General features: G+C 37.9%; 1 protein-coding gene across 4 annotated transcripts in view; it reads right to left on the minus strand.

The window, feature by feature from the left end:
• vcla (vinculin a) overlaps positions 1–19,026 on the minus strand; it is a 51,765-nt gene that overhangs the window by 17,466 nt on the left and 15,273 nt on the right. For 2 of the 4 annotated variants that reach the window (XM_067422288.1, XM_067422290.1), the window contains exons 3-8: positions 15,591–15,741; positions 12,127–12,235; positions 11,209–11,331; positions 10,680–10,840; positions 1,709–1,799; positions 576–723 (exon numbers count right to left, since the gene is read on the minus strand). In XM_067422288.1, the coding sequence (XP_067278389.1) occupies positions 576–723; positions 1,709–1,799; positions 10,680–10,840; positions 11,209–11,331; positions 12,127–12,235; positions 15,591–15,741 (783 nt within the window). Of the gene's footprint in view, positions 1–575; positions 724–1,708; positions 1,803–10,679; positions 10,841–11,208; positions 11,332–12,126; positions 12,236–15,590; positions 15,742–19,026 lie in introns of all 4 variants that reach the window. The other 2 variants (XM_067422287.1, XM_067422289.1) reach the window with 1 other exon arrangement.

The raw sequence follows: 19,026 nt of genomic DNA on the forward strand, positions 1-19,026 counted from the left end.
AACTGCACGCAAAGGTCAGTGTAAAGAGCACCCGTGTGAGAGTGTTCAGTGTGCCTGTGCAGCCGCTGATTATCCAGCCCTTTAGCCTTTAATCTGCTTTCCTTGAGTCTCTCTAATGAAGTCAGAGCACAGCGTCTGATCTTTCACTTTCACTCCAGCTTTCAACATCCCTGACACATGGGCCCAAACTGTACCACACCGTTCCTTCCTTCTCCTGTACTCAGCAGTCAGGGATAAACAATCCCTGGAGAATTAGACCACTAACAAACAATGTCTAAACTGTGTTTATTAAAAAACCTGACACACTTTCTCGTGTTGTAAATTAGAAGCAGTTACAGCCCCTGAGACACATCACACAGGGGTAATGTGTTGCATAAAGGATGAAGAATATCATTATGAACAGCACACAGCTGCATTAATGCAAAATTCAGCTCACGTGAACACTACAGGAACATATGGTGGCATTTGGCTCTCAACGTGAACTGCTGAACTGGGGAATCTCATAGTCGGTTGAATCAGCAGTATAATGGGCTCTGACTATAATTCTGCCTTTTCGTTCGGTGCTCCTGAAGTACCTGGCGCGCACATCTGACACCTGATCCGTCATCTGGCCCAAGGTCTTGGCGGTTCCCAGTATCTCTCGTCTCTCTTTCCCCGCACAAAGCTCACCCACTTTTCCTGCTTCATCCAGTATCTGACGCAAAGCATGCTCTCCCGGATCTCCTGTATGTCAGCATCCAAGAGCAGGAGTCACAGACATAGTGTTAGGCCACTACACACTCATATTTTTTATCTATTTCAATTAAAATCATCAACAATACATATATTGTGTATACAGCTATTCAAAATGTTGTGGTCATTAAGATTTTTTTGTAAAAAAAAAAGTGGAAATTTATATTTGTATTCAGCAAGGATGCATTAAATTTATCAAAAGGGACAGCAATACATAATGTTACAAAAGATTCAAATAAATGCTGCTCTTTTGAACTTTTTATTCATCAAAGAATCTTGAAAAAAAAAGAAAAAGTGTGTTTTGGTGTTTTCAAAACTGTTTTCAACACTGATAGCAATAAGAAATGTTTCTTTAGCAGTAAATCAGCATATTAGAATGATTTCTGAAAGATCATGTGACATGACACTGAAGACTTAAGTAATGGCTGTTAAAAATTTAGCTTTGCCATTGCATGAAATAAATACATTTTAAAATATACAGTGGTGGGCAAAATTATTAAAACATTTGGCATTTGGGAGTTGTCTTATTGGGCCTGAATTTATTTTCCAAGAGGAGAATGACCCGAAACATTCTTTTAACTACTTCCGGAACTACCTGTGACAGAAGGAATCTGCTGAGACATTGAAAAGGATGGACCCCTTAAAGTCCAGACCTCAACCCTGTCTAGCACATTTGGGGAGAGTTGGAAAATAAACTGGACAGATCTATTGTACATTTAAAGGAAAGCCTTTGGCTTCAGTTAAAAAAGGCATGGGATAACATTTGACTTTCTGGACATGGACAGTATTGTGTGCCTACACTTAGATACGCTGTCGGTAAATATATTTAAAACTGTGTTCCGCAGATGGTCTAATGGGTGTGGAACGACATTAGGGTGAGTCATTAATGACATACATTTCATTTTTGGGTGAACTAACCCTTTTACACCTGAAAGATGACAGAGAGCTAGTGAGCTAATGGATGTGCTTATGTTACCTGGTAGGCCATGAGGGTCCCTCAGCCAGCCTTTAGCATGACCCATCTTTGACTCTATCAGTGCTAGCGCTCTCTTCATGGCCTCAGTGTCCTTCAAGGAGAAAGAGTGTGTTAGTAAGTAATGTTCGTCATTTTGGCCTATAGGAAATGTTGTCATAGTATGTATCAGAGTGGGATTTTTTTTGCAATTGTATATGCAAAATGTTGCATATGCAAAATGCATGTTTTTTTTTTTTTTTTGCAGTTGCATATGTGCTCATATGCTAAAGGGAGGGAGCTCTGCAGCTCTTTGCCTCTGAAGGGCAAGAGGAGCCTCTGCCTCTCTCAATCACACACACACAAAGTGCGAGAGCGGCCCACATAATCACCACTTCACACTCCATTGCACAACGCACACATTTGGAGGACAACATGTCTGGTTCAGTAACTCAGCCATGCGTAGGGTGCTCCTCTCAACTGCAGACTAAAGCAATAGTCATTTGCACAGACAATGCATTCAATGCACACATTATCAGAAAAATGAACATATCAAGAAGAGCATAACACTAAAAGACAAATGAAGGGCATGGGTGTGAAATTATGTCTGGCGTGAGTATCAAGGTCATGCCTTCAAAACTGATACCTTAGATTATTTCAGAATATTGAGGAGAGGTAGACTGGGTAAACCCAGCCTGATCTGCCGGCGATTTGATTTCTCCTCCAACTCAATCTGGAAACCTGTACATTTATTTCTACTGCTTCTGTTACACTTTTGTGGCAACCAATCACAGACTGGCTTATCCACCTGACACGGTATTAGTGGGTTTAACACAATGACAGATAGAAAAAAGATGGGTCGTTGCCTGTTGATCGCGCCTCTTGTGGTCCGATTGGTTGAAGGACTATCCAATTACGTACAGAGTCATTTGAATAATGCTCGTTTATCAGGCCTCTTGTGCAGTAGAAAATACAGAGCAGACTCCCTAGAACAATGTTCAATTTTAAATTGAGCTTGGTCTGGTGATAGCCAGACTAGAGGAAGGGTATGCTATGAAGTGATCTGACTTGGCAATTAGTAATAGCCAATATCCAAAACATCTTAGCAACTACAAACATACTCCAGCCATATCTGCAATCCAGAATATAAGAGACGAGGGGTGAGATCTTTTAACTTGCGGCAGTGTTTTGAGGCTCCATGTGGGGCCATTTGGGACCCAGTTATATCGTGCTACAAATATATCAGGAAAACATGGGAGTGGTTTATTTTGACTTGGTGAAGCATACATTCTCGCAACAACAACAATAAGATCTTTATCTGGAAACGTCTACTTTAGGTTTGTTGTTGTCTTTGAATCAGCCAGACAAGACAATAATGGACCCGTAGAAAGAGTGATAATTGAGTTCATGTTTTTGCATTTCCATCAGGAGGCACTCTGGCAGCTGAAGCAGCAGTCAGATCCATTCAGGAGAAGGAGACGGGCCAGGAAATGAACCCCACACACCTGCTCCATCTGCCAATTACACTCCATCTCAGCTGTAAAATACACTATGTATTACAATATCTCTAAAATATGCATCTAGATTCCTGTCAACCCACTGTCATAAATCCATATTATGTAATCAAAAAAGCCCAAATATAGTTTGCTGTTATCCTGAAGCAAACTTGAAGCACAAGGATAATCAATGAGTCTTCTTTCAGCTAAAACGAATTATCCACACAATCCATTTCCTCATCTTACTTTGCCTGCCTGCTATCCAGCCAACTGCTCAGCATCCAGCAAGACAGATCACATTATTTGTAAGTTGATGAGTCATTTCCTATTCACATGCATTAATGGATAGATTCAGCTCAGGGTTGGGTTTCATTCTCAAGCTGCAGTCCAGGAAAATGTCATATGCATTTGTTCAGGCTTTAGCTGTTTACTGTTCTAATCACTTTACATATGAAATACATTACATGTATGATATACAGTTAAAATGTTTGGGGAACGTAAGTTGTTTAAGATTATTTTCCATAATGTAATGATACAAATTAAACTTTAATATATTTTAGATTCATTGCACACCAACTGAAATATTTCAGGTCTTTTATTGTTTTAATACTGATGATTTTGGCATACAGCTCATGAAAACCCAAAATCTCAACAAAAAAAATTCATATTTCATCCGACCAATAAAAGAAAAGTGTTTTTAAAACAAAAAAAAGTCAACCTTCAAATAATTATGTTCAGTGGTGCACTCAATACTTGGTAGGGAATCCTTTTGCAGAAATGACTGCTTCAATGCGGCGTGGCATGGAGGCGATCAGCCTGTGGCACTGCTGAGGTGTTATGGAGGCCCAGGATGCTTCGATAGCGGCCTTAAACTCATCCAGTGTTGGGTCTTGCATCTCTCAACTTTCTCTTCACAATATCCCACAGATTCTCTATGGGGTTCAGGTCAGGAGAGTTGGTAGGCCAATTGAGCACAGTAATACTATGGTCAGTAAACCATTTACCAGTGGTTTTGGCACTGTGAGCAGGTGCCAGGTCGTGCTGAATAACGAAATCTTCATCTCCATAAAGCTTTTCAGCAGATGGAAGCATGAAGTGCTCCAAAATCTCCTGATAGCTAGCTGCATTGACCCTGCCCTTGATAAAACACAGTGGACCAACACCAGCAGCTGACATGGCACCCCAGACCATCACTGACTGTGGGTACTTGACACTGGACTTCAGGCATTTTAGCATTTCCTTCTCCCCAGTCTTCCTCCTGACTCTGGCACCTTGATTTCCGAATGACAAGCAAAATTTGCTTTCATCCAAAAAAAGTACTTTGGACCACTGAGCAACAGTCCAGTGCTGCTTCTCTGTAGCCCAAAAGTGGCTTGACCTGGGGAATTTCTTGCACACGCCTGTGCACGGTGGCTCTGGATGTTTCTACTCCAGACTCAGTCCACTGCTTCCACAGGTCCCCCAAGGTCTGGAATCGGTCCTTCTCCACAATCTTCCTCAGGGTCCGGTCACCTCTTCTCGTTGTGCAGCGTTTTTTGCCACACTTTTTCCTTCCTACAGACTTCCCACTGAGGTGTCTTGATACAGCACTCTGGGAACAGCCTATTCATTCAGAAATTTCTTTCTGTGTCTTACCCTCTCGCTTGAGGGTGTCAATGATGGCCTTCTGGACAGCAGTCAGGTCGGCAGTCTTACCCATGATTGCGGTTTTGAGTAATGAACCAGGCTGGGAGTTTTTAAAAGCCTCAGGAATCCTTTGCAGGTGTTTAGAGTTAATTAGTTGATTCAGATGATTAGGTTAATAGCTCGTTTAGAGAACCTTTTCATGATATGCTAATTTTTTGAGATAGGAATTTTGGGTTTTCATGAGCTGTATGCCAAAATCATCAGTATTAAAACAATAAAAGACCTGAAATATTTCAGTTGGTGTGCAATGAATCTAAAATATATGAAAGTTTAATTTTGATTAAAGTTTAATTTTTAATGAACTTGATCACAATATGCACATTTTTTGAGAAGGACCTGTATATATATATATATATATATATATATATATATATATATATATATATATATATATATAATGATTTTATTGTAATAATAAAGTAATGTTTTTACTGTATGTTTATTAAATAAATGCAGCCTTGTTGAGCGTAAGATGTTTTACAAAAACGTTATTGACTGACTTCTGAACGGTAGTGTATGTAAAGAGTGAGTGAGTGAGTGAGTGAGTGTGTGGGTAGGGTTGGTGTTAGGGGATAGTATATTCAGTTTTACAAACACTAAGATCAGAAACAGGCTAGAAATTCTGAACCTGATCAAAATTTAATGATGGAGCCATGTTTGAACAATCTCTGCTTCAATAAGTATTCTGCTTATGCACCTGATCTCATGACTGATATCACAAGCTCCTGCTGTGGCGAATTACAATTAGGTAGACTGATGCAGAGTTTCAATGATTAACTTCACTTACTCTTTACAAAAAAAAAAAAAAAAAAGATACTGGAAAGCTTAACATAAAGCTGACTGACAACATCTGTCTCATTTTAGCTAACAGAGTAAATAATGTCAAGGAAGATTGACCAACTGTACAGAGGCTATTGTCAGACAAAAGCTTTGAAATTATCATTTAGAGAATTCTAATTAAACGCAGAATTACAGTTATGAGTGAAACAATAAATAAGTCTGGAAATGCATTGGCTTTATCTTTCATAATTCATTCTTTGCAGTGTGTGTGTGTGTGTGTGTGTGTGTGTGTGTGTGTGTGTGTGTGTGTGTGTGTGTGTGTGTGTGTGTGTGTGTGGCCAAGGGAGAACAATAACTACATAAATCTATATTTCATGTTGTCAGTCATAAGGCACAAGGGAGCCCAGAGTCAGAAGTTCAAGTTTCGACTTCAGAGTTTCAACTCAATTTTGACTCAAGACAAAAGAAAGTGGGTCCAATGCTAAATGTGTGCTACATTCAAAAGACTGAAAATGATTATTAGATAGTTAACTAGCATCACTAAATACTTTTCGTATATTCAAAGAATGAGAATTACAAAGCTTTGAGCTTGAGTACAATTCTAAAAGACAATATTAACTCAATATACAATCTTTCAAAAATAGATTAATGATTCATCAATTACACATATAAAAATTTGGTCCAATAAAATTCTCTGATAAATCACATCCTCCAACTAGCACTAGCCAATGAAAAAAGGATAGAGTTACAGTACACGATTCCCACAATTATCCAAACTGACTAAATCACTTTTTATTGTAAAACTATACACAATGGTTTTGGATATTTTAATAAAAAGTGAGAAGCTTTCCAAATATAGTGTATCCGGAAAGTATTCACAGCGCTTTACTTTTCCAAATATTTTTATGTTTCAGCCTTATTCCAAAATGGATTCAATTCACCCTATTCCTCAAAATTCTACAAACAATACCCTATAAATGTCAGTGTGAAAGAAGTTTGTATGACATTTTTTCACATTTATTAAAAATACAAATGAAAACAACAAAAATATTTAAGTATTCACAGCCCTCGCTCAATATTTTGTTGAAGCACCTTTAGCACCAATTACAGCCTCTACAGTCTTTTTGAGTATGATGCTACAAGCTTAGCATACATATTCTTGGGCAGTTTCTCCCATTCTTCTTAGCAGGACCTTTCAAGCTCCATCAGGTGCAGTCATCTTTCCCTCGATCCTGACTAGTCTCCCAGTTCCTGTCGCTGAAAAACATTCCCACAGCATGATGCTGCCACCACCATGCTCCACTGTAGGGATGGTTTTGGCCAGGTGATGAGGTGGTGCCTGGTTTCCTCCAGACATGATGCTTACCATTCAGGTCAAAGAGTTCAATCTTTGTTTCATCAGACTAGAAAATTTAGAATCCTTCAGAAGCCTTTTGGCAAACTCGAGGCAGTCTGTCATGTGCCTTTTACTGAGGAGTGGCTTCTGTCTGGCCACTTTAACATACTGGCCTGATTGGTTGAGTGCTGAAGAGATGGTGGTTCTTCTGGAAAGTTCTCCTCTCTCTAAAGAGAAACACTGGAGCTATTTTAGACTGACTATCGGGTTCTTGGTAATCTCCATGACTAAGGCCCTTCTCTACTGATCGCTCAGTTTTGCCGGGTAGTTTCAAACTTCTGCCATTTACATATGATTGAGGACACTGTGCTCATTGGGGCATTCAATTGAGCAGAACGTATTCTGTACCCTTCTCCAGATCTGTGCCTCAATACAATCCTGTTTTGTAGGTCTACAGACAATTCCTTGGACATCATGGTTTGGTTGGTGCTTTTACGTGCACTGTTAAAGGCAGGCGTACAAGGTGCGATTTTTGCTGTCGTACGAACTCGCAGACGATTTTTTTTTCTCGGGAGAAATCGCGTGGACATCGTGGATGCTCGTATGGTCGCGGCTCGCACCGTGTGAGAGGAAATACGAGACGAGCCGGGTACATTAAGAGCACCTCCCGACCTTACGATAATTTTTAAACATGTTTAAAAAGTTCGGGGAGTCAGCCCGATTTTTACCAACATATAGCTGTCCCCTATTGCCAAATCATGCACAAGCACGTCGCATACGCTCAATCTATATGACTATTATTAGCTCAGTGGCTGCCACATACTGGTTCACACACACACACACACACACACACACACACACACACACACACACACACACACACACACTTTCTCTCTCTCACGTGCACTCTTCTCTCTCCCTCTGGTTGTTTCGGTTAAAAGGAATGGCTGTTCTCTGCTTTTCAACAAATCATTTTCACATCTTTTTTCTTTATTTTTTGTATCTAAAGCTATAGCAGCAACATTGAAAGCTCCGGTGTCTGTGTTACATGAAAACTCGTGTGATCGCAGCCGGCTCGCGGTGCAAACAGTCGTGCCGTGTACCAGCTGATTTGATGCGATGATCAAATTAAATGACTCGTAGCGTCTGCAATATCTCACGACCTTCCAAGTATCCGAATTCGCACAGTGTACGCCCGCCTTAACTGTGAGACCTTATATAGACAGGTGTGTGCCTTTCTAAATCATGTCCAATCAACTGAATTTACCACAGGTGGACTCCAATCAAGTTCATGATCAGTGGAAACAGGATGCACCGGAGCTTAATTTTGAGTGTATACTTATGTGAATACTTAATATGTACATTTTTACATATTTACTCAACTTGATTTGTATTTTTAATTTCAAACAAACTTCTTTCACTTTGTCAATATGGGGTATTGTTTATAGAATATTGAGGAAAATAATGAATTTAATCCATTTTGGAATAAGGCTGTATCATAACAAAATTTGGAAAAAGTGAAGCAAATACTTCTGGGATGTGATGTGAATACTTTTCGAATGCACTATATACCACCCAAAATTTCTATTTCAACAAGAAACACATAAGCGAAGTACACTTTTCAAGTAATTTCATTGGTTGTTTAAAAGTGGCTGTAGCTCTGCATGAGGAGTCATGGAGCAGAAACTCAGGTTGATCTGGTGAGACAGCATTGAGATTAAAGGAATGTGTACAGCAGGAGCCATGAAGATAGACATCAAGAGTTAAAAAGTTGTCACTTCCTGAGACAGACATTAGTGATTAACTGTGAGACAGTGTGTCTAAATGAGGGATGAAGTGAGACTGAAGGGTGTGGAGGGTGAGTGGTGGCACAGTTGCATTCCACAGCACATCATAAAACAACCTCTCTAATTGCAATTTATTGTTTTGTTTTGAAGCTGGGCTTCGGAAATACATCACCCCTTATATATACAGCATTTAAAATGGCAAGCCAGGCTGAGAAAGGCTTTCTATCAAACATAATGTTAAAAAAACAAACAAGAATGAATATACTAACACATACATATGGTTAGCAACACCATGATCTGACATGCAGCTTGTCACATTACAGAGCCTGAGAGAGGAGAGCTTACCTTCTATAGGAAGAGAAAAAAAAATGGAAGAACACAGAAAAGAAAGAGAGCAAAAAAGAAAGAGGCATGTTTACAGAGTTATATCAGGGCAAACAGAAAAAAAACAGGTGACAGCAAAGTAAATGAAAGCTTAGGAAACTTTGAGATTTTGAGAGTCGAGTGGTTTCTTATGGAAATATTTAATATGCATGCTAAGCAAGCGAAGGGTGTCATCAGTTAAAGAGAAAGATCAAATGATTCAGTAGACTTCATGAAATATTAAACGGCAGATCGTTAATCTAACAGTTAAACACTGATGCCATGATGATGTTTTTTTTTAAATCTAATATTGTCAGTGAGTTCTTAGCCTGCTTGTGAACAGTACAGGAAATGGAAAAGATTATTACAGTATCAGGATGGGAGTGTCAGATTAATTTAGGGAGAAAAACAAAGCTACACAAAGGGGTCTTGATAAAACGCATTTTTAAGCAGCCATGTATTTCAAAAAATTTCAAAACTAAAATAACAAGCTTTTAGATAAATCGCAATATTAGAATATTTGAATAAAACTGCAAATAATGTGACTGAATCAGTCACGGGGTAAAGTCAGTTCAAGTCAGTTCATTTGATGTCCACATCTGTGATGCACCGTTCAGAAAATTAAATAAATAGTTAAGTCAAATAAAATGCACCTCTAAAGATCAAATCACAAAAACAAATACTGTAGCAATGTGTCATAACTAGCCCCAATGCAGCAATATGCGATCAAATATTTCCATGTTTCTATCCTTTCCAGATACACACCAAGTGACAGGGGATTATATTTTTGGAATATATTTTTTGAATTCCATTTCTGCGACATCGTGGCTGACAACTCAGGTACTTATTGTGTTTTGTATAATATTAAAATTACAGTCTACAAGAATGTTTAAACTGAACTCTGAACAAAGTGTTTTCCATAGCAAAGTTTGTATCAATCGGTATTTTGAATGCATTCTAACTAGTTTTTTTAAATCCATTTCATAATGTAATAAATGTATGTATTGAATTTGTTGTAAATGGGAAGCATTTGTGAAAAGAGGGGTGGGGGGTGAATCACGTGAAGCAGAAGTACACTTGCACCCGCCCTGAAGCTTATCTGATTGGCTGTGATTTGTGATTTTGTCACATCTTGTTGTTGGAATCTTATCTCATCTATTTAGGACAAGGTGTAAAGAATGACCTCCACTCCAAGCAGCCATATTGATCACTGCAATGCCTATGCAGGCTATGCATGTAGCTTTTTTAACAGTAAAGTGGGACTACAGTCACTATATTGAGTTACAACTAATATTTCTCCCATTCATTTACATCCGAGAAGATTATCAAGGATTTTACATTATCATTGGAAATACAATTTTCTATGGAAGAATAATTTTCTACAGCAATGCCACTGTCATGTTTACCTTTTATAAACATAGTAAATTGCCCAGAGACTGTAGGAAATGAGTTGTCTGACCTTTTGAAGCCAATGTAGCTTAATGCAACTGTTTAAGGTGGGTTGTAGGAAGGAGTGTATGCGTCTATGTATGTGATGAGGCTCATACTTTGTTGGCCCAGGCATCCTCGTCCCAAGAAGTGAGTTGCAGCACTCTGATTATCTCGTTGATCTCAGCGCTCATCTTCTCAAATGTGTAGTTTCTGTTCTTCAAGGCTTCCTCCACACCATGACTCTTGGTGCACTTGGTTGTAACAAAGATTTTAATGGCTGATGGGTATCAAAAACAATTTTGTTAGTACTCCCTTTCATGAGCTATCTAAAACTATTTTACAAATCAAGCTCCAGAGTGCAGTTTATATCCAACAATCAGGTAACTAATTATCTCCATATGAGTAGACATATTTGCAAACATCAACATTTAAAGCCTTTCTGCGTGTGCAGATGAGCTGCCATCAACCTAGCTATTTATTGCTGAGCCAACTGCAGAAAGCCAACCGGATGAAGGGAAAAATCTATCCCTCCCTGCAAGGCGGTTAAATGGCTCCAATTATCAGCGTTGCCATATCAACGGCTGGCACACCGAGACGACACGCAGCACACACACACACACACACAGTGGTTCGATGGTCTCTCACCTGATATGAGCACGGGCAGCAGTTCTTTCACTGTGTTCATGGAGGTGACCAGCATCACACGGTGCTCCTGGTGTGTCAGCTCCTGTTGCCGTTCGTCAATCATCTTTGCCATTTTCGTCATGCCTACCAAAATTTTGATAAATATATTAAGCAGCTGTAAAAGAAACATGAAGGACTGAGGAACTGTCCAGCTAGCAATAATTCTCCATATATTTATAAGCCAAAAATGGATGTTCAATTCAGGATTTGCTAAAGAAGAAGAAGAACAGTGCTTTTAAATTATGTCAAATATCAGAAAAATTATACTCTACCATTAAAAGGTCTGTAAGATTTTTAAATGTTTAGAAAGAAATCTCTTATACTCACCAAGGCTTAATTTATTTGAGTACAATAGTAATATTGTGATAATATTGTGATAATATTAATTTAAAATAATTGTTTTACATTTTACATTTAAATGTAATTTATTCCTGTAATTGCAAAGCTGAATATCCTTGCTGATTAAAAGTATTAATTTCTTTAAAAAATTAAAGCATGAAATGAAAATAGAAGCAAGAAAAAAAGGCTACTAGAAACTGAAAATGCCTCACATAAATAGAAGTTCTTCCCTCCAAAACAATACCACCTAATGAAAAAAGTTGAATAGAACATATATAACAGATAAACAGTTTTTCATGGTCATAGTTATATCCTCATTTAAAGAGTGTAATCCTAAAAAAAACATCTTTAAAAAAATTATTCAACCATAATAATGAATTCTATTCATGCAAATAATCGCTGCCAAACTGTCCACTTGCACGAGCAAGCTGACCTGTCAACAGTGTCAACTTTAAATTCAAATCAGAATGAAATAAAAACTCTTCAAAAGGAACTAACAAATACTTAAAAACATTAATAAATACTTAATAACACAAGTACCTGGTCCTAGGTTTTTAGTGTAAGTGATCAAGTCCTCCATGGTTTCCACAACCTCTGCGACGGTAAGGTACTCCAGGATGCCCTTACACACGCGGATAATTTTACGCACCTAAAAAAAAACATTAAATACAAATGATACAAAAGAAAAAGACATTTATTTAAAAGTATGCATTTGGTAAAAACTTTCAACCAAAGAAACTTACAATGCACTCAAGCTATACATTTATTTCCTGTGAATCAAACCCATGACCTTTGCATTGCAACCACCATACTCTAGCATTTGAGCTACAGGGATCCCTGAGAACTAATGTTTTATTCTGAAGGCCTCTGCCGCAAACAGGCAAACCCACAAGATAAAGTATTGTACGATAACATCAAGCTTACTCAGTGCCCTGTGAACAACACAGCTCCTTGAGAAAGATGATAGCAGGACTATTAATAGAGCTTGGAGAGTTAGCGTTCACCACAAACCGATGATATAATATCTAGCCAGTAGATGTACATACTCATCACACCATACAATCTGAGCTCTCTTGGAAAGGTTTACATTTTATTACAAATGTTATGTATTTCTGATCATTTTATTATAGAACAGCAATTACTGGCACTAAATGGTTTTAGGGAGCATTTTTGGTTTCGAATATACGTATTACACGTCTATTTACTCTGTGCTCCTGGGTTTTGTGTCTTGTCTTGTGATGAGAAATCTTGTGACACGCAAAAGCAGAAACTTCAAAAGTGTCTCGCACTGATAGAAGACACACTGTGCAAGGCGGCTCACTCAGATCATGTGCTCCGTTGTGAGCTCCATTATGCTGCGCCCACACGTCAGCGCACAGGGGAGGCTGAATATGTGGAGCACGGCACATTAGGACCGCAAGTTACTCCGCATGACAAGGCACTGTGTATTTAATGGTGTTAGGCCAGGAGAAAAGCTTTTTTTGTACAGATGATCCAAAGAATTTAAGAAATATCGGATGAGTCCAATCTTCAATCAGATAAAAAAAAAACTATATGCATTACACAGGATCTTTCCCAGATCTAGTAAGGTTTCAAATGTGGACATGCAATATTCATAGCCAAAAGTCAAATAATGAACAGTTCATTAATCACTTTTGAAAAGAAAATTGCTTGAAGATAAAAAATATTGTGGTCTGTCAAAACCTTCTTTCAAAATTATTATATTGCCCAGAGAAAAAGGTGTAAAATTGACTCTCATCAATGTACTCTGAAATAAAATGTTTAGTTTGTCAGTTTCCGAATTGGCACATTTAAAATAACCAAGATTATTGTGCACTTTTAAGTATACATTTTAAAAATGCCATGAAATGGGTTTTTACTGTCTCTTTGGATGTATAAATAAAAAGATAGAAAGATTTAAAACAAGAGCTGCACAAAAAATTATTTAAAAAAATAAAAATAATAATAATATTAATAATAATAATAATAATTCTCAATATCGATTTAAACACTCATGCAATCTCATTTCTAAATGACACTGACTCGCCTGTGTCTGTGACTCGCCTATTTGACAGAAATCTCACTGGAACCATCAAATCTGTGTTTGCGCTGCCGCTGAGCCAGAGAGTAAAGTATGGGTATGAAACAGCTTCACAAACAATCTTTTCAACACAGTTTCGTTATTTCTGTGTTACAAATATTCATATCAAATCACAGAAGTACTGGGATAAAAGTTTATAGTTTGGATAAAAACACTAATGTCTATGGTAGCGATCAAAATGCCCTTTTGATCGAACCTTTACAATGTTAAGTCATCAAATGGCAACAAGTGACTGTTAAAAAATATATTTGTAATTTGTCATTGAATTATGCAAAATTATTCATTGAAAAATGCTTTAAATCATTCACTCAAACAATTAATTCAGATTATTTAAGCATTTTAAATCGACTGCAGTCATTTTTTTCAGAACCTCTAGTAAATGACATCTTATTTTTGTTTAGCTGTCTGTTCTGAATCGCGGGGAAATCCAGATTTTAAAAAAATCCAGATTTTCATTTTAGTCAGAATCATCCATCTCTATTTCAAAACACTTCATTTTTAATATTTAAAATTTTATTAGTAAATATTAGTATTTGTGAACAAAGCCATACATGCAATAATACATTTTATTTTATGATTTCAAGTTTAAATGTCAGTAAATGACATCTTCAGGTTTATGATGCCTATCAAAAGTTTAGGTTTGAAAAGATTTGTTTTTAAAAGTTAGTTTTTAAATTTTTTTTTTTTAAAGTTTTTAAAAGTCTATTATGCTCACCAAAGCTGCATTTATTTGGTCAAAAATAGAGTAAAAACAGTGATATTGAGAATATTGAGTTTTCCATTTTTATGTACAGGTCCTTCTCAAAAAATTAGCATATGTGATAAAAGTTCATTATTTACCATAATGTAATGATAAAAATTAAACTTTCATATATTTTAGATTCATTGCACACCAACTGAAATATTTCAGGTCTTTTATTGTTTTAATACTGATGATTTTGGCATACAGCTCATGAAAACCCAAAATTCCCATCTCAAAAAATGTGCATATTTCATCCGACCAATAAAAGAAAAGTGTTTTTAAAACAAAAAAAAGTCAACCTTCAAATAATTATGTTCAGTTATGCACTCAATACTTGGTTGGGAATCCTTTTGCAGAAATGACCGCTTCAATGCGGCGTGGCATGGAGGCAATCAGCCTGTGGCACTGCTGAGGTGTTATGGAGGCCCAGGATGCTTCGATAGCGGTCTTAAGCTCATCCAGAGTGTTGGGTCTTGCATCTCTCAACTTTCTCTTCACAATATCCCACAGATTCTCTATGGGGTTCAGGTCAGGAGAGTTGGCAGGCCAATTGAGCACAGTAATACTGTGGTCAGTAACCACCTGGGAGTTTTTAAAAGCCTCAGGAATCTTTTGTAGGTGTTTAGAGTTAATTAGTTGATTCAGATGATTAGGTTAATAACTCTAATTATTATTAGTTAATAACTGCTAATTTTTTGAGATTTTGGTTTTGGTTTTCATGAGCTGTATGCCAAAATCATCAGTATTAAAACAATAAAAGACCTGAAATATTTCAGTTGGTGTGCAATGAATCTAAAATATATAAAAGTTAAATTTTTATCATTACATTATGGAAAAAATTAACTTTTATCACATATCTTAATTTTTTGAGAAGGACCTGTAAATGTAAATTATTTCTGTGATTGCAAAGCTGAATTATGATCCTCAATTATTCTAATGCTAATTTGGTGCTCAAGAAACATTTCTGATATTTTTTGGGGAACCGTGATCCACCATCCATGCTGTATACTGACCTCAAACTTTTGAATGGTAGTGTATGTGTGCATTAGGATATAAGTCACACATGAACAAAACTTATAGGCATTCATCTAAATTATTTTTAGGAAATTGAGTCAACAGCTGAAATTTCATTATTAAGACAGCCCTCATTCCCATGCGTACCTCTGCCTCGTCAAAGGTCAGAAGCAGGTCTGAAGTGCCTGAGAGGATGCCCCGCGAGCCATCGATGAGGTAATCACGGGCTGGGACAGAGTATGGGTCTGTCCTCAGCATCTGAGCTGCTTCCACAAGCTTCGCACAGGCATTCTCCACCCTGAGAAACAAGAAACATAATGAATGAGTATATTCATTTGTACTAGGTGCCATTTTATACTGGCTTACAATTATTATAATTTTTTTATATAAACATTGTAAGACTGGAAAAAACTAGCAAATGCCGAAATGTCTAGCCGAGGAACAAGGACTATCTGAGAAGGAAATTAACATCTGAACTGTTCCTCATGCACCATTCGAGACACAAGTCTCACCTCAGTATCACCCAATCTACATCTTTCTCTGTTGACCCCCTCTACCCCAACTTCTACTCCCTCTCATGCTGAGATCACTGAAAATACACCCAAAATCTCTTTGTTACAATGTCCATCCTCACAATACAGTATTATATGTTTGATATCATTGGAAATGTCTCAGTGTGACTGGTATAAATATCTTATCTCCATAGAAGTAAACTAGAACATAAAGGTTTTAAGAGTTTAGCGATATCTTGCCTTAGTACAGTCGGTGTGGCATTTGGTCTTTTGTCAATACAGGTCTATGGGACAGTGATTACATGTAAATTTCTATTGTTATCATATGTTTCCATTATAAAGATATTTCTGTCTTGATCTGGTATTTAAGGGAATGTTGCAAAGAGATCAGGGCTCGATACTGTAATCAGGTCAGCCAGTAATGCTGGATGTTTTAAGATAACCAAGCGTTATGCAATCTTCAGAAGTCGGGTATATATTTCATTCTTTAGTTCAGAGTATTTGATGTTATATATGTATTACCTCTGAATTGATTATGTACACTCACCTAAAGGATTATTAGGAACACCAAACTACTACTGTGCTTGACCCCCTTTCGCCTTCAGAACTGCCTTAATTCTACGTGGCATTGATTCAAAAAGGTGGTGAAAGCATTCTTTAGAAATGTTGGCCCATATTGATAGGATAGCATCTTGCAGTTGATGGAGATTTGTGGGATGCACATCCAGGGCACGAAGCTCCCGTTCCACTACATCCCAAAGATGCTCTATTGGGTTGAGATCTGATGACTGTGGGGCCATTTTAGTGCAGTGAACTCATTGTCATGTTCAAGAAACCGATTTGAAATGATTCAAGCTTTGTGACATGGTGCATTATCCTGCTGGAAGTAGCCATTAGAGGATGGGTACAGGATGGGTAGGCCGTGGCATTTAAATGATGCCCAATTGGCACTAAGGGGCCTAAAGTGTGCCAAGAAACCCCCCCACACCATTACACCACCAGCAGCCTGCACAGTGGTAACAAGGCATAATGGATCCATGTTCTCATTCTGTTTATGCCAAATTCTGACTCTACCATCTGAATGTCTCAACAGAAATCGAGACTCATCAGACCAGGCAACATTTTTCCAGTCTTCAACGGTCCAATTTTGGCGAGCTTGTGCAAACTGTAGACTCTTTTTCCTATTTGTAGTGGAGATGAGTGGTACCCGGTGGGGTCTTCTGCTGTTGTAGCCCATCCGCCTCAAGGTTGTGCATGTTGTGGCTTCACAAATGCTTTGCTGCATACCTCGGATATAACGAGTGGTTATTTCAGTCAAAGTTGCTCTTCTATCAGCTTGAATCTGTTGGCCTATTTCCCTCTGACCTCTAGCATCAACAAGGCATTTTCGCCCACAGGACTGCCGCATACTGGATGTTTTTCCCATTTCACACCATTCTTTGTAAACCCTAGAAATGGTTGTGCGTGAAAATCCCAGTAACTGAGAAGATTGCGAAATACTCAGACCGGCATTATTATATATTCACCTGACTGTTAATAAATTGTTACACTTTATTTATTCTGACTTGCTCTGGAATTATTCAGGTTATGAACGGGTACAATTTTAACAAAGGGTTAAACAGAATAATTAAATGTGTGGTTAAACTATTAAATCTAAATGTCCAAATAACCAATTAAAATTCTCAGCTAAATTCGAAATTATGATTAAATGGAGTCAGATAAAGAGGAATTGGAATTAAATCCTCCATGCCCAACTGAAAACATAGAATGCTAAAAACTTTCAACCGCAATCGTTAGCCTCCATTGGGACGAATTGGCCGGGCCTTAAAACAATTTTTATTTATTTTTTTAATCCTACTGTATGAATGACATGGTCTAACAAATATACTATGGCTTGCACTATTAGACATTCTCAATGGTAAATAAATGCAATATTTAAAAAGCAAAACTATGCATTGGATTCAAATAAAAGATGGCATTACTAATTGATTTAATAAAATTACTGGCCCACTAAATCACAAATCAAAATTATTCAAACACTCAATTCCCAGAACTGAGGACGGTAAACAATTCCAAAGCTTTGGATACATTGGATAACACTGTATTAATAGAAATTAAAGCACATCCCAGTCACCCCATTGCCCATGGGACAGGAAAGCAGGATGATGACGAATTCAGGAGGAGGCCTCTGTGTCTCTTCATCATTACTCTACGGTGAAGACCCAGACGTACGCAGACACATCCCTGTATGAGGCACCACTCGGGTGTTAGTGCTTACAACAGAGCCTATATATAGAGAGGTTCACATTTCCTGTCACCAGCCACATGTGTGCTGATTTATGAGCCCTGCGCCAGCTTGTGTTTATGGTGCCAAATGTGTCAGCTAAGGCTTTAACGGACTTTAACTGAGCACGTCTGTTCAGCCATTCAAATAGATACAGGTTCATACCGACACCCACGCTTTATCATCTGCAAGGCCTGATCAAGTGTGAGCATCACTTTGAAAGGTAAAAGCATAACTCCCATCGATAAGCAACACAATTTGCGTTACCTTGAGATATGAGCAATGAAAATAGTGATTCTTGACTTACCAAACACAACTAATAACAGTAAGCATTTCCTCTAAATGTAATCGCCATAAATGTTTCTCAAACTAAATTTGGACCTGCTTACTGTAAATTACCATGTCACAGTTAGTCATTCTCGTTTCTCATTTATTTTCCTTTTGGACAATCATCTAAAAAACGATGCCACTTTGGAGGCCGATTAGTGAGCAGGAAGAAGTCTTGCAGGGTCCATATGGGCCTGTCAACTCTACTCGCAGATGGGCTACAGCAACAGAAGACCACACGGGGTGCCACTCCTGTCAGCTAACAACACAAAACTGAGGCTGCAGTTCACACATGCTCACCAAAATTGGACAATAGAAGATTGGAAAAACACTGCCTGGTCTAATGAGTCTCAAGTTCTGCTGCAACATTCAGAAGGTAGGGTCAGAATTTGGCATAAACAACATGAAAGCATGAATCCATCCAGCCTTGTATCAATGGTTCAGGCGGGTGGTGGTGTAA

This window comes from Pseudorasbora parva, chromosome 17 (genome assembly GCF_024679245.1).
Source record: "Pseudorasbora parva isolate DD20220531a chromosome 17, ASM2467924v1, whole genome shotgun sequence".
Lineage (NCBI taxonomy): Eukaryota > Metazoa > Chordata > Actinopteri > Cypriniformes > Gobionidae > Pseudorasbora > Pseudorasbora parva.